Here is a 27,060-nt window from a genome sequence, read left to right as displayed (position 1 = left end):
AAGGTTTAACACTGATTGAGCACCAGAGTTTTCACGCGGGTGAAGGTCCCTTTTCCCGTTCCGAACGCGAAAAATGTTTTCCAGAGAAAAATGTTTTTCGGAGAAGTCGCACAGGTGAGGGGACCCATCCGTGTTCAGAGTGCGGGAAAGCTTTCACTCAGAAAGGAGACCTTGTTAAGCACCAGAGGATTCACACGGGCGAGCGGCTTTATGCGTGTGCAAAGTGCGGGAAATCTTTCATTCAAAAAATACACCTGGTTCTTCACCAGAGGATTCACACGGGTGAGCGACCTTATTCGTGTTCGGAGTGCGGGAAAGGTTTCATTCATAAAGGAGCCCTTGTTACGCACCAGAGAAGTCACACCGGTGAACGTCCTTATTCGTGTTCGGAGTGCGGGAAATCATTTATTCATAGACGAAATCTGGTCATACACCAGAAAATTCACACAGGTGAACGTGACTTTTCCTGTTCAGAGTGTGGGAAAAGTTTTTCTGAGAAGAGTAACCTTCTTAGACACCAGAGAATTCATACAGGTGAGGGAACCTATTCCTGTTCGGAGTGCGGGAAACGTTTCATTCATAAAAGAGACTTTGTTAACCACCAGATGATTCACACGGGGGAGCGGCCTTATTCATGTTCAGACTGCGGGAAATCGTTCATTCGTAAAGAACACCTTGTTATGCACCAGAGGATTCACACAGGCGAGCGTCCCTATTCATGTTCAGAGTGCGGGAAATCATTTATTCATAAAAGAGCTCTTGTTAACCACCAGAGAATTCACACGGGTGAGCGACCTTACTCTTGTTCAGAGTGCGGGAAATCATTCACTGAGAAAGGAGCCCTTGATAAGCACAAGAGAAGTCACACTGGTGAGCGGCCTTATTCATGCTCAGAGTGCGGGAAATCTTATGTTCAGAAAGAAGCCCTTGTTAAACACCAGAGAAGTCACACAGGTGAACGTCCTTTTACATGTACAGACTGCGGGAAATCTTTCACTGAGAAAGGATCCCTTGTTAAACACCAGAGGATTCACACAGGTGAACGCCCTTTTTCATGTACAGAGTGTGGGAAATGTTTCTCTCGTAAAGCAAACCTTGCTATACACCAGAGGATTCACACAGCTGAACAGCCTTAATCATGATCAGAGTGTGGGAAGGGTTTCACCCAGAAAGCAGCCCTTGTAAACACCAGAGGATTCACACAGGTGAACATCCTTTTCGATGTTCATAGTGTGGGAAATGTACACTTCTTAAACACCAGAAAAGACATACTACAGATCATCCTCACTGCTTTCTGATTGGGGGAAATGTCGAATTAAACTTCTTTCATCTGTAAAACATCAGAGAGGAAGTTCCTGCTGATTGTGTTGACGAATGAGGTGGATCAAGGGGTGCACTGATACCAATACCAGTAACGGAATCGGTACGGATACTGGACATTTTTACAAGTACCAGAACTCCTGCAAATGCCCTGATACTAAGCGCCGATTTGATTAAGTGCATACGGCTTTAGCAAGGTCCCGCGCTTGCTGGGCACCTTACAGTGCCTACTTACAGCGCCAGTCTGTCCTCCCCGCACCCCACCAACAACCATGTTGAGACCTGCCACCCTCATCCACCTGCACAGCAAGAGTGAGACCTTCCTCCCGCACCCCCCCCCCAAACTATGGCGAGATCCTACGCCTGCATCTGCCTGCACAGCCATGGTGAGACTCGGTGCAGCCCAGGTAAGACCGCATAGCCATAGTGAAACCCACAGGCAGTCCTGGTGAGCCCACTCCTACCTACACAGCCCTGGTGAGACCCCCACGCCTGGTGAGACCGCACAGCCCAGGGGATATATCCACACTACATTGTTGTGTTTACACAGAATCATGTCACGTCTATGTATCTTACGTCATACATGTTCAGTACTATTTAGTGCACACGTGTTCCCTCCAGTCCAAGATCTAGCAGGGAATACTTCTATAGTGATGACCCCCAGAAGAGGTTGCTGGTAATTTTGGGTTCCCCCGCTATGTTCAGCAGTTACCGGCTCCTTTTTCTCAGCTCCGGCAACACCAACAGAACAGACTCGGGTCATGGTGGGGGGGGGTTATTTTAGTATTTATTGCTCCGTAGTAACACCCCTTAAGGGGGGAGATTTGAGGGCGGCAGGACACCCAAAAGCACAAAATAGAGAACAATGTCTTCTGCAATAGCAACAGGTCCTACGAGAGCGACCAAAAAGTAGAGTGGTAGGGAGTTATGACTCTGTTATGGACGTCTGATGGCCAATGAGTGGGGTTGGAGAACCTTGTGAGGGATGCCGGGAGAACTATTACATATCTAGGACACTTCTGTCTCTTCCCTCCCCGGGCCTTTGTCCTGTGAGGAGGTCACCTCAGAGGTCAGTCTGTCTTAGGCCTTGGGCCGTGGTAGGAGGCAGTGACCTCTCCTCATGGGAGGAACCTGGAAAGGTGTTGCGTGCTGGAAGACAAGAACATATGGCTTTGAGGAATCAAGCTGCTTCTGTCTACCACGTCTAGAGATGATGGGAGTGGTAGTTGGGTTGGAAGTTCCATGCAGGAACCTTCCTATGTTCTCCTGCCTTAGAGGGGAAGATTGAGATCCCATCAGAACCTCACTTATCAAGGAGCTCTGATTGGAACCAGCCAGCACAGTCTTTGAAGAGACATCTAGAAGAGATTGAGGCCTAGTCCATCATGTGAGATCCGGTGTACCGTGGGACTTCCTAATCCGCACCTCACCCTCCGTCCCATGCGGCAATTTACCCTTTATCTATGAAAGTGACCAGCGGCCATGGATTCTGAACGACCAGAGAACAGAACCGTGCCTGATGCGAATGTTTCCCGGGACTTTATTGTATGTAAGTGGACTATGAACCATTCGTAATGTAGAGATAACTCTAATAAAGATCAGTACACAGAGCGCTGGAAGGAGTTTATCGGAACCATGTGGCGGCCATATTGAAAATGTGAACCGGTACTCCTAAAAATGTTAAAGTCTGATAATCAAAATGGCGTGATGGTCTCTGTCAACAAATATGTATCATATGTTTCATCGCATTGCCCCTATGTACAGCCCCATACACGGTGTCCTATCCATAAACAAACATAGAGAGTAGTTCCCATGGTTATCTGCTCCCCCAACGATCTTAACGGGATCCTCCCCGGAAAAACAAGGGGTTTTGGGTGGGGCTTTTCGGCCTTTTGGCTAAGATCAAGTGTAGTATCTGTTCTTATCAGTTGTTGGAGGGGAAAGGATGCTGCCGCCCAATTGGGGGAGCATCCTAGTACCCTCTGGTGTAATTGGTGGGTATCGGAGGAAGGTTCGGTCCACTGCTGGTTGCGTCAGGCCCTAGGTACGGGTAGACCCCAGACAGTGGGAGGACCTCTGACGGCACTACCTCCTGATGGGAGCGGAGAAACACTGGGTCTGGCTGGAGGGTTGGGAGGCGGCAGAACCCGTGGTGCTGTGGCATCCCAGAGAACCCTAAGGCCTGTCAGCGTGGTGCACTGGCACTTATTATTTATGCAAGTTGGGCACGTTTTTGACTTCACAGAAGACGGAGGTTGCGGGTACCTTCGATGCCCATTCCTGATGTCGGGGTGGAGCTTCTGTGGCCCTCACAGGGGTTCCCCTGTCTCCACCCACTTGGGAGGTCTCTCTTCGGGGGAGCCCCCAACCTTGTACTCGTTGGTCGGCTTCGGCTGGCTATGAGGAATGGGTCCGCCTGTTTTCGGGTCAGGTGGACACGAGTGCCTTGTCCCCATCAGGAGCGTTACGCCCCCCGGGGGATCAGGGAATGGGCCCTGTCTCTTCGGTAGACGGATAGCACCCCTTCTGTGCATTTTTTTTTTGTGTGCATTTCACATGCACCTTCTTTGTTCACGTTTTGGGTGTTTCGTAGCGCGCTCCACGGGCTTCCAAAAAAAAAAAAAATGTCTCTTCCTTCAAAGCCCATGCTTTTACTATAGTCTCCCTAAGTCCAAAGCCAACTGGAAAATGTTTGTTCACACAGGGGTGGTCTGGTTTGGGACGAGTCTACCTTGTCTGGCCATGGGCTGGGAAGGTATGTGGTGCTTATGCCCTGTACACTCTGGTCATGGGAAGGAAGCTATATAAAGCCTCCACTCTTGTTAGTGTGGGGGCTGAGTCCTTCCCTAGTGGATGGTATCTGGAGGGGGTCAGAGTACCTCCAGTTTTCAGCAGCTTGACCCTGGCCTTCCCAAGGGTTGGCAAGGCATGTGAGCTTGGAGGGCTCGTTGGGCAAGTCACCCAACCTAGTACTTAAGTTACGCCTGATGGTTGGCTATGAATTACTTGCATGCCATAGGCATCAGTGAACCATACTTATGTCTTGGGAAGATAAACCATCACTTAGTACACTTCTTTGGGGTTTAGGGTTTTGCACAGTCACATTACGGGGGTCCTTGGAAAAATAAAAATGTGAAGCTGCTATATACCATGTTTAATGTCCATGGGGTGGTGGAAAGGTGCTGATGGAATATCCTTGTATTTGGAATGGCTTGATGCAGAGTACTGTACTTTGTCCAGATATGGGCCCCACAGCACTGTGACCCCAAGGAGTCTAGAGCCTCAAGGACTTTGACTGCTGAGAGCATGTGGCACCCTCTGACTAAGGATCAGAGCTATACAAAGGATTTGGTGTCCCTCTGTGTGAACAAGCTTTCAACTTAGGGAGACTAGATAATATTTACATAAATTCAGGGGAGCAATTTGCATATTTTTCGCAGTAATTACCCCACCCAAAACCCCTGTTTTTACTGAAAGAGTCCCGATTAAGAATGTTGGGGAGCAGGGAATTGATTTGGTGGGACCACCCTAGCGGCGCGGTTTTGGGGTACACCTTCAACATAAAGAGAAACATTTCACATTTGCATATTACTCTAATATGCTAATGAGAGAAAGGGTGTCAGTTTGGGGACACCGGCTTAACTTAAGGAGAACCTTTTCTAAATTTGCATATTTTCATATATGTTAATGAGATCAAGTCTTTTCTACTCTTTCTATGGAAGTCATGGCGGCTCCTTTATTTCTGCCCTGAACGGAGACTGCGCCCTCTATTGGTGGAGGCCATAATAGGAGGACAACCCCACCACACACACTTTTCCACCTGACTGGTTAGATTACCACACATTGCCGGAACATATCATGGAGGACATCATTATCAAAGACCGCGGGAGCATGTGCACAATCTGAAGGACATTACCAGATACTCGGAATGCCCCCTCCTGGTATTAATCGCTGTCCTCCACTCATGGCCTTCCTTCATCCTAACAAGATTATACACACCCCTAAGATCGAGCTTGGTAAAGACCGTTGCTCCCTTGAGGTGGCCAAATAGGTGCACTCATAGGGAATCCCTAATAGGAGGACCCCCCACCACATACGCTTTACCACCTGACTGGTTAGACCACCACACATTGTTATAACATATCATGGAGGACATCATTAATGAACTCCAGAAACACAGCGGGAACGTTGCACAATCTGAAGATACTCATAACGTACGATGAGATACGCTGGTGGAGGGGTGTGGAGAAGGTTGGGTTGTTTGGAGTTGGATTTGAGAAGGCCCATATGTTTGGTTTCACCTTAGTTCTATGTTAAGAAGGTTGTCAAAATGGGACTTATCGGTTCAGAACTGCGTAGTCACGTGCGATTGACGTACATCGGGTTTGGGCAAGGTGTACGTCCCAGTACCATGGTCAATCCCTATCTCGTCGTTGTTGTTGTCTGGTACCCCCAGAATGTACAACCTGGGACCTTATGCTGTAAGGGTCCGAGAATGGCTGATGCCAGAGTCTTTGTCCAGAAACCATGAACTCCAATGCACCTTATAGACTGATAGAATATAAAGAACAAAATTAGGGGTGCGGAAATTAACGCTTAATTCCTTGATTAATCGTTAATTTCTCTGATCGATTAAAAAATGTTTGATCGGTACTTACCTCTCCGCCGGCTTCCGGGTCTTCCGTCAGAGATCCGGTGACGTCACGGACATTGACGTCACCGGACTCCTCCCCCTTCCCCAAGTGGCTTTGTCGGCTAACGAAGGGAAGGGGGAGGAGTCCGGTTACGTTGATGTCCGTGACGTCACCGGACTCCTCCCCCCTTCCCTTCGTTAGCCGATGGAGCCACTTAGGGCGGCTGCACTTGTGATCGCGAGAACTACCCACGGCTGGGGACATTTTGAAGAGCAAGAGGACATCGCTTATGTCATGACTGACCTGAAGACACAAGGAAAAGGTAACTATAAAAAAAGCAAAATACACACACTGCAGGGGTCTCCAGACAGGGAAGGGGAGCACAGGAGAGGGGGACAAAGTACAGGAACTTCTATCAACAAGTAGCCCTCGTTCACACCTGAACGTTTTGTAGCGCGTTCTACGCACGACGAACGCTCTCCAAAACGCTGAAAAATATAAATCCCATTGTATTCAATGGTCTCGTTCACACCTCGGCGTATTTCCGCCCGTCCCTAACGAGCTACAAAACGGCCCACGCCTGAAAAGGCACAGGTACTACCTTGGGCCGTTTTGTTGCGCGTTTCCATTGGGCTACAGCCAAGTAGCCTTCGGAAACGCGCGATGGTTGCGCAACTTTTTTACCGCGAATCGCAATACGCCTAGGTGTGAATGAGACCGTAAGAATTTGTCTCATGCAATCCAATAGACCAGAATGTGGCGGTTGACCCACAGATTGCTTAGGGTGCAGGTACCTTCGGGGCCTATTCCCGATGCTGGGGAGGAGGTTCTGTGCCCTAATATAGGGTTCTCTGCCTCCTCCCGAACCAGGGGGTCTCTCTTCGGGAGAGCTCCCTACCTGGTACTGGGTGGGACCTGTTTCGGCAGGTCCCCGAAGGATCGGGGTCCGCCAGTCTCCGGGCTGGTGGACCATAGTATCTCAACCCCTGTCAGGAGCCTTGCGCCCCGGAGGGTCGGGAATTCGAGGTCCCTTCTTTATTGAAGGACCTTGCACCCTTGTGCACGTTTTTGTGTGCTGTGATTTCACGGTTCACTTTTTTTGTTCACAGGGGGAAGTTTGTTTTATGATGCACGTTCCACGGGCTCTTAGAAAAAAGAAAAAGAATGTGGCGGTTGCCAGGGGTTAATGCACTTTGTGCATCATAGTTATTCTTATGCACCGCATGATGGAATGAGCCCATAAAAGATATTTGATCTTCTCAAGGAAAGTGCCCAATGGTATTTCAACTTCAGTCATTGTCACTTCCAAACCAATCACAGCTTCCCTGGAGGCACGTAGCAGAAGTTTTTTTTGAAGGAATGTGGAACAGCGGTATGCCTTGAGTGATACATTATTGAGGACATAGATTGACTCTATAGGGAGCCCAGCGTGACACTATTCAATAGTATAATAAAATAGGAGGATATGAACATTTATGATTAATAGCATCATTATTTCTGAAGTAAGCATTGGCCTATACACATACAGCACAGCGATGAAGTCATAAAATGAACTAGGATCACAGTAATCCAGCACGTTATTATTCTGAGTTGCCTTAGGACAAAAGTAGAAATAATACGTCAGAAGATGTGACCTTTGTTCTTTGTCTCTGTCCTGGATAATAAAAAACAAAAACACACACAAAGGTTTCCCGTCGAGTTCTTCACATTGGCTTATGATTAGGGACGCACCGATACCGTAACTGGCACTGGTGCCGATACCGAGTATTTGGGGCAAATGCTCCGATACCTTTCCCAATACTGGAACTTCGGGGCAGCGGGAGATTTCCCTTAGACCGGCAGTGCCGCGAGGGAACATGGCGCGACGCTGTTGGACCGGCTCAATGCTGTTTGTCCGGGAAGCCAATCAGTGTCGACCCGGGCAAACAAATCTGATAATATGGCGGCACGACCCCCACCCTGCAGGCACTGCATTCCCCTCACATAGATCCTTAGCAGTCATTACTGTAGCAGTCCCTCAGCCAGCTGGGCAGACACCGCTCTCCATGATCTGCCCACGTCTCTTGTGTACATCGTCCATGCGATCGGCCCTCAGCCTGCTACTGCCCATGCACAGGATTTCCGCATGAGAGCGCTGGGCAGTCGTCGCATGCGGTAACCAACCATGTGTGGAGGAGGGAGGAGACAAGGAGGTGTCTCCCTGTCCCCCACTTGCTCGTCACTGGTGAGCCATCGAGATCAATGTCCTCACTGTGTTTTTGTCTCTTCTTATGTATTATTATTATACAGGATGTATATAGCGCCAACAGTGTGCACAGCGCTGTACAATGTAAGGAAGACATTACAATCACAATACAATTCAAGACAAGATGGTAAGGAGGGCTGACAATCTAACAATTGGACAGCTTGGACTGATGCTGCTTTGCCATTGGTCCAAACCATCTACAGAGCTCACGCCACTAACACACAGTAGAGGCTGTGACAGCTCTCGCCTCACTAGGTTAGGTTACACAAGCAGTGGGGAAGCCTGCTGCAGTGTAACCTAACTTAGCTTTCAAAACTCGGATGCAGCGCCGCCTGTAATTAACATCCAGCGCTCCGCCCATGACAGGTGACACCGCGGGGAGCGCAGAGGCTTTCCTTGCTGTGTAACCTGATAGAAGCCGATCTGAATGGAGAAGATGTCAGCTTCATATAGAGCGGGGAAGCCGTCTCCATGCATCTCGTCACTAGGTGACGAAAAAGCATGGAGGCGGCTTCCTGATTGGCTCCCTCGTCACCATGGAGCAGGCTTCCTGGTCAATCAGGAAGCTGGGTGCCGCGTCATTACAAGGCGCCTGGCTTCCTGATTGGCCAGCTTCCCGTGCAATGAAGAAACCGGGCGGCGCGTTGCTCAGCTTCCTAAAACCGGAGGCTCAAGTATCGGGCTAGGCATCGGACATTTGGACGAGTACTCGCCACCGATACCGATACTAGTGTCGCTGCATCCGATATAGACCCTCTACATTTCAAACTGCGATAGCCAATAGCTGGCTGGCTATTGCACCCACCCACTGCTGCTGTCAAGGAATTGTAGTTCCTCTAGACGCAGGGCAGGCTGGGAGTTGTAGTTCCACTACACACAGGAACAGGACTGGCTGAGAATTATAGACCCTCTCCATGAATGACAGGCTGGGAGTTGTATTCCTTCTACACATACAGCCAGGGCAGGCTGGGGTTTGGAATCCCTCTAAACAAAGGCTCAGGACACGCTAGAAATTGTAGTCACTCTACGCACGGGAACAGGGCAAGGCTGGGAGTTGTAGTTCCTCTACACACAGAAACAGCTCAGGGTGGTAGTTGTAATCCCTGTACACACAGCGACAGGACGGGCACGCTTTAGTCCCTCTACAGCAGGGGTAGCAAACCTCCGGCCCTCCAGCTGTGGTGAAACTACAAATCCCATGATGCATCTCTCTTCGGGAGTCATGTCTGTGGCTGTGAGAATCTTGCAATGCCTCATGGGATCTGTAGTTCCACCACAGCTGGAGGGCCGGAGGTTTGCTACCCCTGCTCTACAGACTGGGGCAGGCAATAATGGGTGTTGTAGTACAGATACAGAGGAGGCTGGAAGTTGAAGTTCTTCGGTCAACATTCCCCTCACTGTCCCACACCTATTACAGGCATCCCCCCTCCTCCTCCTCCTCGCTCTTCACTCGGTCTCCTCGCTCACAGCTCCGGGCTGAGCTGCTTCCTCCACCATTCTGGCTCATCCCGTGGACGTGCATCAAACTTCCCCCTGTGAACAAAAAAAGTGAACCGTGAAATTACAGCACACAAAAACATGCACAAGGTCCTTCGAAAGAAGGGACCTACTTCCCCGACCCCCCGGGGCGCAAGGCTCCTGACAGGGGTTGAGACTGGTGGTCCACCAACCCGAAGGCCGTGGACCATTTCCTTTGGGGACCTGCCGAAACAGGTCCCTCACAGTACTAGGCAGGGGGGATCTCCCGAAGAGAAACCCCCCTCCTGGGTGGGAGGAGACAGAGAACCCCATAGGAGGCACAGAATCTCCTCCCAGCTTCAGGAATAGGCCCCGAAGAAACCTGCACCTTCAGCAAAATGTGGGTCAAAAAGCTTTTGAAAAATAAAGCCAATCGTGCATAGAGTGCATAAATAATACTAAAGTGCCAGTGCACCACGCTGACAGGCCTTAGGGGCCGAGTGCAAAAAAATTGCCCCGGACTAGCCATAAGGCCTGTCTTGAAGGCGAAGTGCAGAAAAGAACAATGTGGTGTGTGACCGAGTGATCAGTGAGTCATGTGGGGTCCCATACCCATGTGACTTCCTGAGCACCCCTGGGACGCCACCCCCAGGGGGCACAACACCGCGGGCTTCTGCCGCCCCCGAACCCTCGACCAAGCTTCGCATCCGTTCCTCTCAGGAGGCAGGGCGCCTTCAGAGATCCCTCCGCCGGAGCCCACCCATCACAAGGCTCGAAAGCTTCGATGGCCTGGAACCTCATCCAGTCCCCCACCAATTACGCCAGGAAATACTGAGCTGCCATCTACCCCTCTCCTTAGGTGACGGCAGCCGTTCTTTCCCGACAACTGATAAGAACAGATTAATTTTTTACTTAGAAGCCCGTGGACGTGCATCTAAACAAACTTCCCCCTGTGAACAAAAAAAGTGAACCGTGAAATCACAGCACACAAAAACGTGCACAAGGGTGCAAGGTCCTTCGAAAGAAGGGACCTACTTTCCCGACCCCCCGGGGCGCAAGGCTCCTGACAGGGGTTGAGATACTATGGTCCACCAACCCGAAGGCCGAAACAGGTCCGCAATAGTACTTGGCAAGTGGGCTCTCCCGAAGAGAGACCCACTTCCTGGGTGGGAGGAGGCAGAGAACCCCGTAAGAGGCACAGAACCTCCTCCCTACATCAGGAATAGGCCCCGAAGGAACCTGCACCTTCCGCATTCTGTGGGTTTCAATCAAAAAATCAATCGTGCATCGTGCATAGAGTGCAATAGATAATACTAAAGTGCCAGTGCACCACGCTGACAGGCCTTAGGGGCCGGAGTGCAAAAATATTGCCCCGGACTAGCCATAAGGCCTGTCCAAGAGGCGTTGTGCAGAAAAAGCAAGGTGGTGTGTGACCAAGTGCACAGTGAGTCAAGTGGGGTCCCATACCCATGTGACTTTCTGCGCACCCCTGGGACGCCACCCCCAGGGGGCACAACACCACGGGCTTCTGCCGCCCCCGAACCCTCGAGCCTGACCAAGCTTCGCATCCGTTCAGTCAGAAAGCCATGTACTGAGCGGTTCCCCTCTCACAGGAAGCCGCCCCACACGCTCTTTCACTCCAGCGAGTACTAAGTAACCATCCCCCGCAAGGACGGTTCTTTTCCCCACCGAAAACTGATAAGAACAGATACTACACTTGATCTTAGCCAAAAGGCCGAGCAGCGAATCACAGCTACTGAGACATTTCCCGATCTCTGCAGCTGCGGACCGGGGAACATGCCTCAGTACCTGTGATTTGCGCTGTCAGCTTTCCGGCCAGGCTCGGCACGTGGAGCTGCGAACACGCCCGAGCCCCTCACTAATCCCTACTCTCCGGGATACTGTGTTTCACTTGGGGGCGGCAGGGAGCCGCTAGATAAAAACGGGAGACTCCTGGAACTTCCGGAAGAGTTGAGATGTCTGCGCCATAGAAGAATGGACCATGAGGCTGTGGGCAAAATGTAAAAAAAAACAAAAAACAGGTTGCAGTTCTTACATTCCCCACAAGGTGGCAATCTAATGGTGCATGAAACATGCAGACATGAAGTCTCTATTGTTCCAACCGACAGGAAGTTCCGGGTGAGAGGTGAGCAGGGAGGAAGTAGAGAGGAGACATTGCTGGGACTGGCAGCAGAGGAGGTAAGAAGATATTATTTTATATTTCACCCAGTAACCCCTCCCCCCCGTCATGTCCGTCCTCCATAGTCACTGTGATGTATTTCATCTCCATCAGATGCTGCTACACACATAGAGGATTATAATATACACAATATTGCCAAAAGTATTGGGACACCCCTCCAAATCATGTGATTCAGGTGTTCCAATCACCTCCATGGCCCCCGGTGTATAGGATGAGGCACCTCGGCATGCAGACGCTTCTACAAACATTTGTGAAAGAACGGGTCGCTCTCAGGAGCTCAGTGACTACAAGCGTGGTACCGTGATAGGTTGTCACCTGTGCAATAAGTCCATCCGTGACATTTCCTGGCTACTAAATATTCCGCGGTCACCTGTTACTGGGATTATAACAAAGTGGAAGCAACTGGGAACAACAGCAACTCAGCCAGGAAGTGGTAGGCCACGTAACATGACCAAAGTCTGTTTAATCCCTGTCTAGAGAGAGGATCCTCCTCTATAGATCACATGACCACGTCAATAAGGATGAATGAGGACCGGAGTCACCTGACGGAGAGGATATTACATCTCACCCTGGAGATCATCTACCTGCTGACCGGAGAGGTGAGGAGGATTCTGGGAAGTCACATGACATCACTCTTATCTCTAGTCATAAAACACAGACCTGACCGGAGAGGTGAGGAGGATTCTGGGAGGTCACATGACATCACTCTTATCTCTAGTAATAAAACACACAGACCTGACCGGAGAGGTGAGGAGGATTCTGGGAGGTCACATGACATCTCTAGTAATAAAACACAGACCTGACCGTAGAGGTGAGGAGGATTCTGGGAGGTCCGGGAGCTGAGTGATCGGCGGTATGTGATCTCTCAGTTCCCGACCGATAGAGCCGACACGTGATAGCTTGTGTCGCACGTCAGTTCTAATTATGGGGATGAGTATTTCACTCTCCCCATAATGCTCCTTTAGTTGATGTCTCATAATTACCATAGAAGGTCTTCTTGATCTTTGTTTGGAGATATCTTTAGATCATATGGCCGCCATAATGAGGACCAGATTTTGGGAATGTGCGCGGTGATAATTGGTAATGGTCTCTTTTTATTCAGGATTATAAAGTAGTGAGAAAGACCTCTGGTGACGGAGGAACACCCGTGATCTTTCCCCGTGGACCGTCCTCCATTCTGGTGCCTCCACATCATCCCCTGACAACTGACAGATGTATCAGCAAGAAGATCCTAGAAGTCACCCAGAAGATGATTGACCTCCTGACAGGAGAGGTGAGCGGTGCCGGGAATTCTGGGACATGGTCCAGGAACAGACAAGGGATGTGTCTGGATGGTGACGGTATCATTGTGTGTGTCAGGTTCCTATAAGGTGTCAGGATGTCTCTGTCTATTTCTCCATGGAGGAGTGGGAGTATCTAGAAGGACACCGGGATCTCTACAAGGACGTCATGATGGAGGATCAGAAGACCTTGAGTCATATGATCACTGGAGAAAGGCAATGTCACCTAAATAAAATGATACTAAACCTTGCCCTGGAAGTCATCTACCTGCTGACCGCAGAGGTGAGGAGGATTCTGGGAGTTCAGTATAACACATACATGAAAGTAGGGATGAGATAGTCAGACCCTATGATATTATTTGCTGTATTATACAGGATTGTACGATAGTGAAGATGTCTTTGAAGAATAATGGAGTGAGGAGAGATCACAATTTGTCACCAAGAATGTCCAACCACCAAAGTCCTCCTATCCTACTTCCGCCTCAATCAAATCCTAAAGATGAACATGAGCAGAAGATGTTAGAAGTCACCCAGATGATCATCGAGCTGCTGACGGGAGAGGTGAGCGGTGCCGGGAATTCTGGGACATGATCCAGGAACAGACAAGGGATGTGTCTGGGTGGTGACTGTATCATTGTGTGTGTCAGGTTCCTATAAGGTGTCAGGATGTCTCTGTCTATTTCTCCATGGAGGAGTGGGAGTATCTAGAAGGACACCGGGATCTCTACAAGGACGTCGTGATGGAGAATGAGCCGCCCCTCACATCACCGGGTAAGAGGAGAGAGCAGTACGGAGGGTCCGCCTACATCCCCCATCATCTGATACACACATAGAAACAATGTATTCAGTCAGTGTGTGTGTTTCCTACAGATGGATCCAGTAAGAGGAACCCACCAGAGAGATGTCCCCGTCCTCTGTATTCCCGGGACTCCACACAGGAACATCAGGAGATCGCTCACCATGATCAGGTAGGTGAAGTTAAGGATCTAGAGCTTAGACGTGTATTATATAATATGTATTCCTCGATGTAGTCTCGATTAATAATGTCTACATTTTGAAAGTTGTACTTTGTACCATTTCGTTGGTTTAGGGTGAAGAAATTATGGATATTAAAGTTGAGATAAAAGAGGAAGAAGAGGAAACGTATGTGAGAGGTGATCAGTTGACTACAGGGGAGGCTGGAATGATGGTACCAGTTAAAGAGGAGGAGTCTTCCTTAAATATCAGAACAGGTATGTATCATTGTTTTGTTTTTTTCTTCAAACATCTTTATTGAAATATTAAGGATTAACAAACCATGTCAATATAACATCATGTGACCAACAAATGAGGAGGAGATACTGTACACCATATGAAGGTCCATCTCCATTCCTCAATATAACATCATGTGACCAACAAATGAGGAGGAGATACTGTACACCATATGAAGGTCCATCTCCATTCCTCAATATAACGTAATGTGACCAACAAATGAGGAGGAGATACTGTACACCATATGAAGGTCCATCTCCATTCCTCAATATAACGTCATGTTCCCAACAAATGAGGAGATACTGTACACCATCTGATACTAGACCAACATCCATGACGCGTACCTGTAAAACATAAACAATGAAGTTGCTTCAATATTGACATAAATGTTCTTTCCTACAGATGGACTTGATCTTCTGAGGTCCTCAAAGGTATCTCCTGACCATAAACTGGAAGAAGATAGCCGGTCACACTTGTCTCCCGGAGTAAGCTCTGGTAATCACAGACATTATAGTGCAGACACATCCATGGATTTGTCTACTCCTGATGAATCTCCGGAACCATCACATGGTATGAACCCAAGTATTCACCTGAGAGACCACAGTGTGGATCGGTCACCAGAACCATCTAATCCTGAGGACTCTTCCTCCGATAATTCGGATACAACACGAGATAACGATCCATTTCCATGTTCTGAATGTGATCAAGGTTTCAGTAAGAAGTCGCATCTTGTTTCACATCAGAGGACGCATAAGCATGAAGGTCCATTTCTATGTTCAGAAGCGGAGAACGGTCCCACATACAGATCCCAGTTGTCTATTCAACAAGGACAACCTGCCGCCGGGTGGCCCTATCGCTGCTCGGAGTGCGGGAAATCTTTGAAGACAAAATGCGAGCTGCGTGTACATCAGAGGACTCACACCGGCGAGGAGATCTTCTCGTGCACGGAGTGCGATAAATCCTTCACGGCAAAGTCGCAGCTCAAGAAACACCAGAAGTATCACACCAGGGAGAAGCCGTTCTCGTGTCCCCAGTGCAAGAAGTCATTTATGGAGAAGTCCCAGTTCGTGGCGCACCAGAGATCTCACAGCGGAGAGAAGCCCTTCCCCTGCGACGAGTGCGGGAAATTCTTCGCCACCAAATCGCATCTCGTTAAACACCAGAAAGTCCACACCGGGCTAAAACCCTTTCCGTGCTCCGAGTGCAACTTGTCCTTCACGACGATATCGGATCTGGTCAAGCACCAGAGAGTCCACACCGGCGAGAAGCCGTTCTCGTGTCCCCATTGTGGTAAATGTTTTTCGCAAAAGGGAAACCTCATTACCCATCTGAAAAGGCACACCGGTGAAATGCCCTTTTCTTGTTCAGAGTGCGGGAAGTGTTTCACTTCAAATGGACGCCTACTTACCCATCAGAGGAGCCACACGGGCGAGCGTCCTTTCTCGTGCCCAGAATGTGGGAGAAGCTTTACTCAGGAAGTGAACCTTCTTAGACATCAGAGAAGTCACAAAGGCGAGCGTCCCTTTTCCTGTTCAGAGTGTGGGAAAAGTTTTACTGAGAAAGGTTATCTGGTTGTCCACCAGCGAAATCACACAGGCGAGCGTCCTTTTGCATGCTCCGAGTGTGACAAGTGTTTCACGCGGAAGGGATATCTTCTTACACACCAGAGAAGTCACACAAGCGAGCGTCCTTTTTCCTGTTCGTTGTGTGGAAAAAGCTTTACTCAGAAAGTACACCTCCTCACGCACCAGAGGACTCACACAGGCGAGCGCCCTTTTGCCTGTCCGGAGTGCGGAAAATGTTTTGCAGAGAAAAGGTACCTTCTTGTACACCAGAGGAGACATGCTGTCAAGCGTCCCTTTTCATGTTCGGAGTGCGGAAAGTGTTTCATGAGGATGAAATATCTTCTTGCACACCAGCAAAGTCACCTGAGTGAGCCTTCTTTTTCATTTTCAGACCCAAATACAAACATACGGTGACTGCCTTGTTTTCTCCATAGCACAGCTGTGTAACTTTTAAAGTGTCGGAACATCTCTTGAGAAGAAAAACACAAGGCATATTGTCCAACCAGACAACACCGAGAGCACAGGTGTACTAAGCCATGCCATTGCCATTATAAATGGATGGAGGGCAGACATAGGTGAAGATACTTTTGACCACGTTGTCTCAATAATATTATCAAATGGAAGGAATCTGGACATAAGAAAGGAAATTAGGAAGAACGTTAAAAAAAAAAGTAACATATCTCTATCGTCGTGGGCAACATTCATGAATGATCATATTATTTAGATGTGTATGTTCTCACTGGACCATCTCACACATGTTAGGCTTATATTGTAATTCCGCCGAAACATTGTTCGATATGCAGACTCCATCTTCCTAAATTCATTAGATATAGACCCTTTACAGCTCAAAGGACACTGGGGCATACAAGGCACATGGTGTCCTCGGTTCCTTGGCTACCCAGATGGCTTTAGTGGGGCAGAAATGTTTGGTATCTCCACAAGGCGTTGCACCCACAACTCCAATTGCAGTTTCCCCAGAGGAACTCTCAAACCAAACTCTCCTCGCCTGAGGATCTCTCAAACCAAACTCTCCTTCCCTGAGGATCTCTCAATCCAAACTCTCCTTCCCTGAGGATCTCTCAATCCAAACTCTCCTTCCCTGAGGATCTCTCAATCCAAACTCTCCTTCCCTGAGGATCTCTCAATCCAAACTCTCCTTCCCTGAGGATCTCTCAATCCATCTCTCAATCCAAACTCTCCTTCCCTGAGGATCTCTCAATACAAACTCTCCTCCCCTTAGGATCTCTCTATCCAAACTCTCCTTCCCTGAGGAACTCTCAATCCAAACTCTCCTCGCCTGAGGAACTCTCAAACCAAACTCTCCTCGCCTGAGGATCTCTCAATCCAAACTCTGATTCCATGAGGAACTCTCAATCCAATCTCTCAACACCTGAGGATCTCTTAATCCAAACTCTCCTCGCCTGAGGAACTCTCAATCCAAACTCTCCTCGCCTGAGGATCTCTCAATCCAAACTCTCCTCGCCTGAGGATCTATCTATCCAAACTCTCCCCGCCTGAGGATCTCTCTATCCAAGCTCTCCTCACCTGAGGATCTCTTAATCCAAACTCTCCTTCCCTGAGGATCTCTCTATCCAAACTCTCCTCACCTGAGGATCTCTTAATCCAAAACTCTCCTTCCCTGAGGATCTCTCAATCCAAACTCTCCTCACATGAGGAACTCTCAATCCAATCTCTCCTTCCCTGAGGATCTCTCAATCCAAACTCTCCTCGCCTGAGGATCTCTCAAACCAAACTCTCCTCTCCTGAGGAACTTTCAATCCAAACTCTCCTTCCCTGAGGATCTCTCAATCCAAACTCTCCTCGCCTGAGGAACTCTCAAACCAAACTCTCCTCTCCTGAGGATCTCTCAATCCAAACTCTCCTCGCCTGAGGATCTCTCAATCCAAACTCCCCTCGCCTGAGGATCTCTCTATCCAAACTCCTCGCCTGAGGAACTCTCAATACAAACTCTCCTTCCCTGAGGCTCTCTCAATCCAAACTCTCCTTCCCTCAGGATCTCTCAATCCAAACTCTCCTCACTTGAGGAACTCTCAGTCCAAACTCCTTTCCCCTGAGGAACTCAATCCAAACTCTTCTCCCCTGAGGAACTCTCAAAGCAAATTCTTTTCCCCTGAGGAACTCTCAAACCAAACTCTCCTCCCCTAAGGAGCTCTCAATCTAAACTCCTCCTCTGAGGAACTCTCAATCCTCTGAGGAACACTCACACAAAATGATTAGTCTTGACTGTCCCTAAACACTGGAATTTAAAGCTGATCTATAAATTTACTAGACAAAACCAACATATAAAATGTATACACAGTAAGTCCAAATGATACTATAAAAACATGCCTTCTGGGGAGCCACAGTATCTAAAGCCCATCATACTCCACCTATAGCTTCACATCTGGTTGGACTCAAATGTGCCGTTTCTCCACCCCTTGACCAAAGCAGCCCAAATCACACCCTTACTGTCCCACAATGCCAACAGAACTTCAGTGGACCCTCTGCAGCGCTATAGGTGACCTTCCATTCACTGGTTCGATCTTCACTGGTCTGCCTATTAGACCCCAGAGAAGTTCTGCTTCACAAGAACACTTTGAGAAGACCTCGCAAAGCCATATTGTGCTTCTTTGCGGTTCCTGTTACAAGATGTGCTCTCTGGAGTGCTCGTTGCTTCTCGGTTTCTTCAACAAATCAGCTGATTGGACATTTTCGATGCTTTGGTTCCGTTACCCCAATAAAAGCGGTTACTTTATCATATGTGTCCTCTGTTTGACTTTCTAATGACAATCAATGAATGATCGCTCCATTCAAAAGGATCATTTTGGCGTTTGATGTTGTAGAGTTAAACCACCTAACGTGGTTTTAGATGTCCGGTTCTCCCTTCGTTGAGTTCTCGGGTCTGCAGGCTTGTTGCAGCTATTACCTGGTCTCCCTTCCTTCTGGTTCCATCGAAGGCAAGGTGGCAAAAAAAAGTCCCTTCCAAATAGACAAGTATTCCTATTCCCTCCAGTGGCTTAGAAGGTGTACACTATGAATGCCCCCAGTCCTCTTACAGTGATGTTCCTTGGCTTTGGGTACGTACCAGAAGATCGGCATAATTTTAGGTTTTAAAGGTTTTATTTGTTGAACGATCATGTGAGAGAGGGTGAGGAACGCAGAATACTAACTTCTCTTCAGCTTCTGTAGCTTTAACAGGTGCGACAAACTCTCTGGGTAGGCCGCATTCACACCTAGGGTGGTAGGACAAGCTCTTCCTGAGCAAGCTCCTCCTGGATTTAAGTTCTACCTTTGCATGACTATGTATTCTGCAGTTACAGATCAGCCGAGAAGGTTCTAGTGTTGTCTTCTGCCATACAGCCAGGTCAGCACTGCTTCACCTATGTGGGTAGCTGCCCCCCTCCTGGTTGGAGCAGTTCCTTTACATGCCCTTGGTAGCTTTCCTCATGGTTGCAGCAGACTCGGTTTCCTTTAAATGCTCTTGGCAGCTCTCCGACGTAGGGAGTCTCCCAGCACACTTCTCCCCTCGGTAGAAGTCAAGCGAAGAGGTATCCAGAACAAAATCCCATAACGTACTAGACGTGTTTTCAAAAGTATGTGCCACCTTCTCCAGCCCACGCCACTGGGCGAACTCCTCGGCGATGGGTTGGGATAATAGCTCAGATCTCACACAAACTACTGCAGCTTGCTCAACAGTAGCTGAGCACTTCATCACCTGAGCTTGGGATGAGGAGGTTGAGGGTCTTGGGCTTTTTCAAAGTACTACTGATAAGGTGGAGCAGAGACCTGTCCTTGGGGTTTCTCATTTTGTGCAGCCAGCAAAGCATGCCACTCTGTAGTCCGATGCCGGGAGCATGCACACAAGGGTGGCTCCAGTAGTGCCTCCAAGCGTAAGGAGCCATCCTAACACCAAAATCCAGGGCCGGGCTTAATGGGACCATATGATTCAGCAGGAGAGGGGGTTTAATTGAACAGCAGATCTTTAAAAGATTGAGTTTCTTATTCACTTTTACCATGATGGTTAATGAGACGCTTCTCTCTAACCGGGCAGCTAAGGTGCATATAGTCCACCTAATTACCACGGCAGGAGCCCAATGCCCGTGGCATCACAGACAGGGTTCAAAACCTGCCAAATCTTTTACCTCTTTCCCACAGTATGTAAACTACAACAACAAAAAATGAAGGCTGTAGTTCTGACACGTTCCACAAGATGGCAAACTCACTCATATTGAGTGGAACGCAAAAACAGGAAGTGATGTCACTTATAAATAAGAAGTTCCGGGTGAGAGGTGGAGTTGGGAGGGAGTAGAGAGGAGACATTGCTGGAACTGGCAACAGAGGAGGTAATACAATATTTTATATTTACACCCGGTAATCCATTTATAGACCGGATACATCCTAAATATAGAGCCATTTATCCAACTGTCCACCCAGAGCCGCCATTTATAGACCAGATACATCCTAAATATAGAACCATTTATCCAACTGTCCACCCAGAGCCGCCATTTATAGACCAGATACATCCTAAATATAGAACCATTTATCCAACTGTCCACCCAGAGCCGCCATTTATAGACCAGATACATCCTAAATATAGAACCATTTATCCAACTGTCCACCCAGAGCCGCCATTTATAGACCAGATACATCCTAAATATAGAACCATTTATCCAACTGTCCACCCAGAGCCGCCATTTATAGACCAGATACATCCTAAATATAGAACCATTTATCCAACTGTCCACCCAGAGCCGCCATTTATAGACCAGATACATCCTAAATATAGAACCATTTATCCAACTGTCCACCCAGAGCCGCCATTTATAGACCGGATACATCCTAAATTTAGAACCATTTATTCAACTGTCCATCCAGAGCCGCCATTTATAGACCGGATACATTAACAAACGGGTCCTGTGATCTACAAAGACAAATGTTCTGTATGCTGCAGATGACATGGCCACATCATCAATGAGGATGGACAAGGACCATTGCAATACTGAAAAGATATTACGGCTCACCCTGGAGATCCTCTACCTGCTGACTGGAGAGGTGAGGAGGATTCTGGGAGGTCACATGACATCACTCTTATCTCTATTCATAAAACACAGACCTGACCGGAGAGGTGAGGAGGATTCTGGGAGGATGTACAGTGATAATTGTTGCCATCTATTATAACACAGGATTATGAGGTAGAGAATAAGCCGTCCAGTGAGCAATTAAAAACCATCATCTGTCTGCAAGAGCCTTTCCCTACTTCAGTGCCTCCACCTCCCTCCTTGAAAGCCAAGACACCTATCAGCAAGAAGATTCTAGAAGTCACCCAGAAGATCATTGAGCTGCTGACAGGAGAGGTGAGCGGTGCCGGGGATTCTGGGACATGATCCAGGAACAGACAAGGGATGTGTCTGGATGGTGACTGTATCATTGTGTCAGGTTCCTATAAGGTGTCAGGATGTCTCTGTCTATCTCTCCATGGAGGAGTGGGAGTATCTAGAAGGACACCGGGATCTCTACAAGGACGTCGTGATGGAGGACCGGCCGCTCGTCAGTCACGTACACGCCGGAGAAAAGATATGTCATGTAAATGAGATAATACTGAAGCTCGCCCTGGAGGTCATCTACCTGCTGACTGGAGAGGTGAGGACAATTCTTGGATTTTAAGATTACATAATTTCTTTTACTACATAAAACACTTTATGATGGGAGAGGTAAAGTAGTCTTCTAATTGCTTTATTATACAGGAGTGTGCGGTAGTGAAGAAGACGTCGTCTATGCATTGCACAGAGAGGACAAGTCACAGTCTGTCCCCACAATGGTGTGACAGTCAAAGTCCCATTATCCTACTTTCACCACACTCCAATTCTAAGAAGATCCTCGAAGTCACCCAGAAGATGATTGAGCTGCTGACGGGAGAGGTGAGCGGTGCCGGGAATTCTGGGACATGGTCCAGGAACAGACAAGGGATGTGTCTGGATGGTGACTGTATCATTGTGTGTGTCAGGTTCCTATAAGGTGTCAGGATGTCTCTGTCTACTTCTCCATGGAGGAGTGGGAGTATCTAGAAGGACACCGGGATCTCTACAAGGACGTCATGATGGAGAACCGGCCGCCCCTCACATCACCGGGTAAGAGGAGAGAGCAGTACGGAGGGTCCACCTAGATCCCCCATCATCTGATACACACATAGAAACAATGTATTCAGTCACTGTGTGTGTTTCCTACAGATGGATCCAGTAAGAGGAACCCACCAGAGAGATGTCCCCGTCCTCTGTATTCCCGGGATTCCATGGAGGAACATCATGAGATCCCTCAGGCCCTTCCTCTGTATTCCCGGGATTCCATGGAGGAACATCATGAGATCCCTCAGGCCCGTCCTCTGTATTCCCGGGATTCCACACAGGAACATCAGGAGATCCCTCAGGCCCTTCATCTGTACTCCCAGGATTCCATGGAGGAACATCATGAGATCCCTCAGGCCCTTCCTCTGTATTCCCGGGATTCCATGGAGGAACATCATGAGATCCCTCAGGCCCGTCCTCTGTATTCCCGGGATTCCACACAGGAACATCAGGAGATCCCTCAGGCCCGTCCTCTGTATTCCCGGGATTCCATGGAGGAACATCATGAGGTCCCTCAGACCTGTCCTCTGCACTCCCAGGATTCCACACAGGAACATCAGAACATCCTACACCACCATCAGGTATCTGTTATTGGGGGGGGTCTTGGTACTCCAAAGTCTTAAAGGATCATCTTCAGCTATGTGGTCTTAATTCACTAATCTCCAAATGTAAAAAAATAATGATTTCACTTCATTCTCTTGTTTTAGGATAAACTGACTGACGTGAAGGTTGAGATCAAAGAAGAAGGTGAGGGGACGTATGTCGGTGGAGATCAGCAGTCTATGGAGGAGTTTGGGACATGTAAAGAGGAGGAATCTTCTTCAGATCTTTACCCGGGTAAGACATAAACAGCTCAGCTTCCTCCCCACAACAATGACAGCAAAGCTGTAGCTCCCTATATACTGAGCTGGAGAGGTGAGCGGTGCCGGGAATTCTGGGACATGGTCCAGGAACAGACAAGGGATGTGTCTGGATGGTGACTGTATCATTGTGTGTGTCAGGTTCCTATAAGGTGTCAGGATGTCTCTGTCTACTTCTCCATGGAGGAGTGGGAGTATCTAGAAGGACACCGGGATCTCTACAAGGACGTCATGATGGAGAACCGGCCGCCCCTCACATCACCGGGTAAGAGGAGAGAGCAGTACGGAGGGTCCACCTAGATCCCCCATCATCTGATACACACATAGAAACAATGTATTCAGTCACTGTGTGTGTTTCCTACAGATGGATCCAGTAAGAGGAACCCACCAGAGAGATGTCCCCGTCCTCTGTATTCCCGGGATTCCATGGAGGAACATCATGAGATCCCTCAGGCCCTTCCTCTGTATTCCCGGGATTCCATGGAGGAACATCATGAGATCCCTCAGGCCCGTCCTCTGTATTCCCGGGATTCCACACAGGAACATCAGGAGATCCCTCAGGCCCTTCATCTGTACTCCCAGGATTCCATGGAGGAACATCATGAGATCCCTCAGGCCCTTCCTCTGTATTCCCGGGATTCCATGGAGGAACATCATGAGATCCCTCAGGCCCGTCCTCTGTATTCCCGGGATTCCACACAGGAACATCAGGAGATCCCTCAGGCCCGTCCTCTGTATTCCCGGGATTCCATGGAGGAACATCATGAGGTCCCTCAGACCTGTCCTCTGCACTCCCAGGATTCCACACAGGAACATCAGAACATCCTACACCACCATCAGGTATCTGTTATTGGGGGGGGTCTTGGTACTCCAAAGTCTTAAAGGATCATCTTCAGCTATGTGGTCTTAATTCACTAATCTCCAAATGTAAAAAAATAATGATTTCACTTCATTCTCTTGTTTTAGGATAAACTGACTGACGTGAAGGTTGAGATCAAAGAAGAAGGTGAGGGGACGTATGTCGGTGGAGATCAGCAGTCTATGGAGGAGTTTGGGACATGTAAAGAGGAGGAATCTTCTTCAGATCTTTACCCGGGTAAGACATAAACAGCTCAGCTTCCTCCCCACAACAATGACAGCAAAGCTGTAGCTCCCTATATACTGAGCTTTGGGTGAGGGGAGGGGGTTAGTATGTGTCCTCCCGTGACCCTTAGGAGAACTATGGGGAAAAGCCCTGACCCCATAGTTCTCCTTTAATGTACTTTGAATAATAATAAAGAGTTTCTTTCCAACTGATGACGATGTTGATGTTCTGAATAACTCACCAGGAAATGTAACGTTCTCTCTAGGTTATAAATCGGAAGATAATGGCGTCTCGGAACGTTCTCCAAGAGTAGACTCCACCGCTGCAAGTCATCACAGACCCTCCAGGGAAGATAGATCATCAGCACCCCAGGAATCTCCTGAAAGGTCACGTACTACTACCCCCAATATCCATCTAAGATCTCACAGTGCCGATAGATCACCGGATCCCATGAATGTTGAGGAATCTTCTTCCGATGATCCAGATGCTGGTCTACCGGGAGACAACGATCCCTTTCCATGTTCTGAGAAGTGTTTTAGGAAGAGGTCACACCTTGTTGTCCATCAGAGGACGCACGCCCACGAGGGGCCACTCCCAGAAGGTAAGAACGCTTCTCCACGTCGCTCAGCACAGGTCGCGCACCACAACCGGGGGTGGCCCTATCGCTGCTCGGAGTGCGGGAAATCTTTGAAGACAAAATGCGAGCTGCGTGTACATCAGAGGACTCACACCGGCGAGGAGATCTTCTCGTGCACGGAGTGCGATAAATCCTTCACGGCAAAGTCGCAGCTCAAGAAACACCAGAAGTATCACACCAGGGAGAAGCCGTTCTCGTGTCCCCAGTGCAAGAAGTCATTTATGGAGAAGTCCCAGTTCGTGGCGCACCAGAGATCTCACAGCGGAGAGAAGCCCTTCCCCTGCGACGAGTGCGGGAAATCCTTTGCCACCAAATCGCATCTCGTCAGGCACCAGAAATACCATGCCAACGAAAAGCCTTTTCCGTGTTCCGAGTGCGAGATGTCCTTCACGACGGTATCGGGTCTTGTCAAACACCAGAGAGTCCACACCGGCGAGAAGCCCTTTTCCTGTTCCCAGTGCGGGAAATGTTTCTCACAGAAGGAGAACTTCATTACCCATTTGAAACGGCACGCTGGTGAAATGCCCTTTTCATGTTCAGAGTGCGGGAAGTGTTTCAGTTCCAACGGACACCTCGTTACGCACCAGAGAACCCACACGGGCGAGCGTCCTTTTTCGTGTTCCGAGTGCGGGAGAAGCTTCACCCAGAAGGTCAACCTCCTCAGACACGAGATGCGTCACAAAGGCGAGCGTCCCTTTTCCTGTCCCGAGTGTGGTAAATGTTTCATTGACAAAGCATACCTGCTCCTACACCAGAGGAACCACACGGGCGAACGTCCTTTTGCATGCTCGGAGTGCGAGAAGTGTTTCACCCGGAGGGGTCACCTACTTAAACACCAGAAAGCTCACACAAACGTGAGGCCTTTTTCCTGTTCGTTGTGTGGAAAGAGCTACACTGAAAAAGGACACTTCCTTACGCACCAGAGAACCCACACAGGCGAGCGCCCTTTTTCCTGTCCGGAGTGCGGGAAAAGCTTTGCCAGTAAGGGATACCTTCTTGCACACCAAAAAAGACACACTGTGAAGCACCCACTACATGCTCAGTGTGCGGAAAGTGTTTCATATGGATGAAACATCTTCCTCTGCTGTATGAGATTGGGAGGATACCTGCTGACTGTGTTGGAGCTGCCATGGGTGCCTGACAGCCCAACAATTGACCACGGAGAGCAAGCACTCTTACTACTGAATTCATACCTTTGCCATGGACCTGATCTCAAAAAGTGAAGGTTTGCCGTGTTCTAGGGAATGGTTTCTAAGCAGTGCCCTTAAAATTTGACCTTTTGTTGCGAGTTCCCGGTGAGGGCGCCTATGGCCTCATAGCCCTCTTTTCAGCCTGAGACCTAAGGCACTGCTACCTCTGACTGCTAGTCCTGTGAGAATTGGCGATGTCATGTCTGTGCTTCTCACTGTTCTCCTGGCTGGAGGCTCTGATATGAGGAAGCGAAGCCCTGCCTCTACCAGGATGGCCTCCGCCAGTGCAGAACAAGGCAGGGCAAGTCAGCAATGGGAGAAGGTCAGCTGTAGGGAGACACCGGGCAAGGCCAGTGACTAGTCATTAGCCCCCTGCCTGTGTTTTTTTGGGCACAGCTTCCAAAGTTAAGGTTTTTATTTAGGGGGTTGGGAGGGGGGGTTAGATATGGCACATGTGCACTTTAAGTTCTACAATTCCCAGTAACTCAAAACAGCTCAAAATGTCAGGACTAATACTACCCAACCCGAATCTTCATGAGGTCCTCCAGAGCTAGAAGAAGCCAAAGGCAGCCCACCAGACCCGGGCTAGAACTTCATGTGTTGGTGGACGGACTCTTCGAAACCCCCGATACAGCACCGCACCCCATAAAATCTAAACCCGCAGAGCCACCAATGAGCTGTAGGGGGGGGGAAGGGGGAGTGTTGGCTTAACAGCGACTCCTCAAATCAGATGCAGTCATTGTTCAGGGACTCTGACTGCTGCAGAAGCTGGCTGTTTGAATACCGTAGCCAGCAAGGGAGCTGTTCCTTGTGGATAATGAGTGAATGAGAGAAATCCAACCGTGTGTGGCCAGCATCGTTCTCTATTCCTTGGATTGATCTTCACCTTCCTGCGTGGCCCCGGAAATGCTCTGCTTGCTCTCTGTGAAGGCCGACCAAGCTCTAGTACTGTATTGTGATCAGTTCAGGTCACATGATCTGTTCTCTGGAATACTCGTTGCTTCTCAGGTGTCATTTCCTGTTCCTGTGTTCCCCTTTACCCTAAAAAAGAACAATTACTGGATCATGTGACCTTGGTCTGTCGTTTGAATGTGTTTGCAGGTGGGGAGGAAGTCAGTCACACACGGAATGTAAATACATATCTCTCTGTATCTGATCTCTTACAAGGTGACTCCATACAGGACATAGAGACTGGGGAAACCTTCCCAAAAATA

The 27,060-nt window shown here is 48.8% G+C and overlaps 2 protein-coding genes across 2 annotated transcripts in view; both read left to right on the top strand.

The window, feature by feature from the left end:
• The window catches only part of LOC108788079 (zinc finger protein 850-like), a 43,759-nt gene extending 17,893 nt beyond the window's left edge, over positions 1-25,866 (top strand). The window contains exons 6-8 of the mRNA XM_018557812.1: positions 104-1,135; positions 15,326-16,214; positions 24,725-25,866. Coding sequence (XP_018413314.1) covers positions 104-1,135; positions 15,326-16,214; positions 24,725-25,726 — 2,923 coding nt within the window. The 3' untranslated portion in view covers positions 25,727-25,866. The remainder of the gene's footprint in view (positions 1-103; positions 1,136-15,325; positions 16,215-24,724) is intronic.
• Positions 1-27,060, top strand: part of LOC108788099 (zinc finger protein 62 homolog) — a 949,422-nt gene that overhangs the window by 95,142 nt on the left and 827,220 nt on the right. The window lies entirely within an intron of this gene.

Source organism: Nanorana parkeri, unplaced genomic scaffold (assembly GCF_000935625.1).
Source record: "Nanorana parkeri isolate BGI_ZX_2015 unplaced genomic scaffold, ASM93562v1 scaffold305, whole genome shotgun sequence".
NCBI lineage: Eukaryota > Metazoa > Chordata > Amphibia > Anura > Dicroglossidae > Nanorana > Nanorana parkeri.
This window is presented reverse-complemented; position numbering and strand designations above follow the sequence as displayed.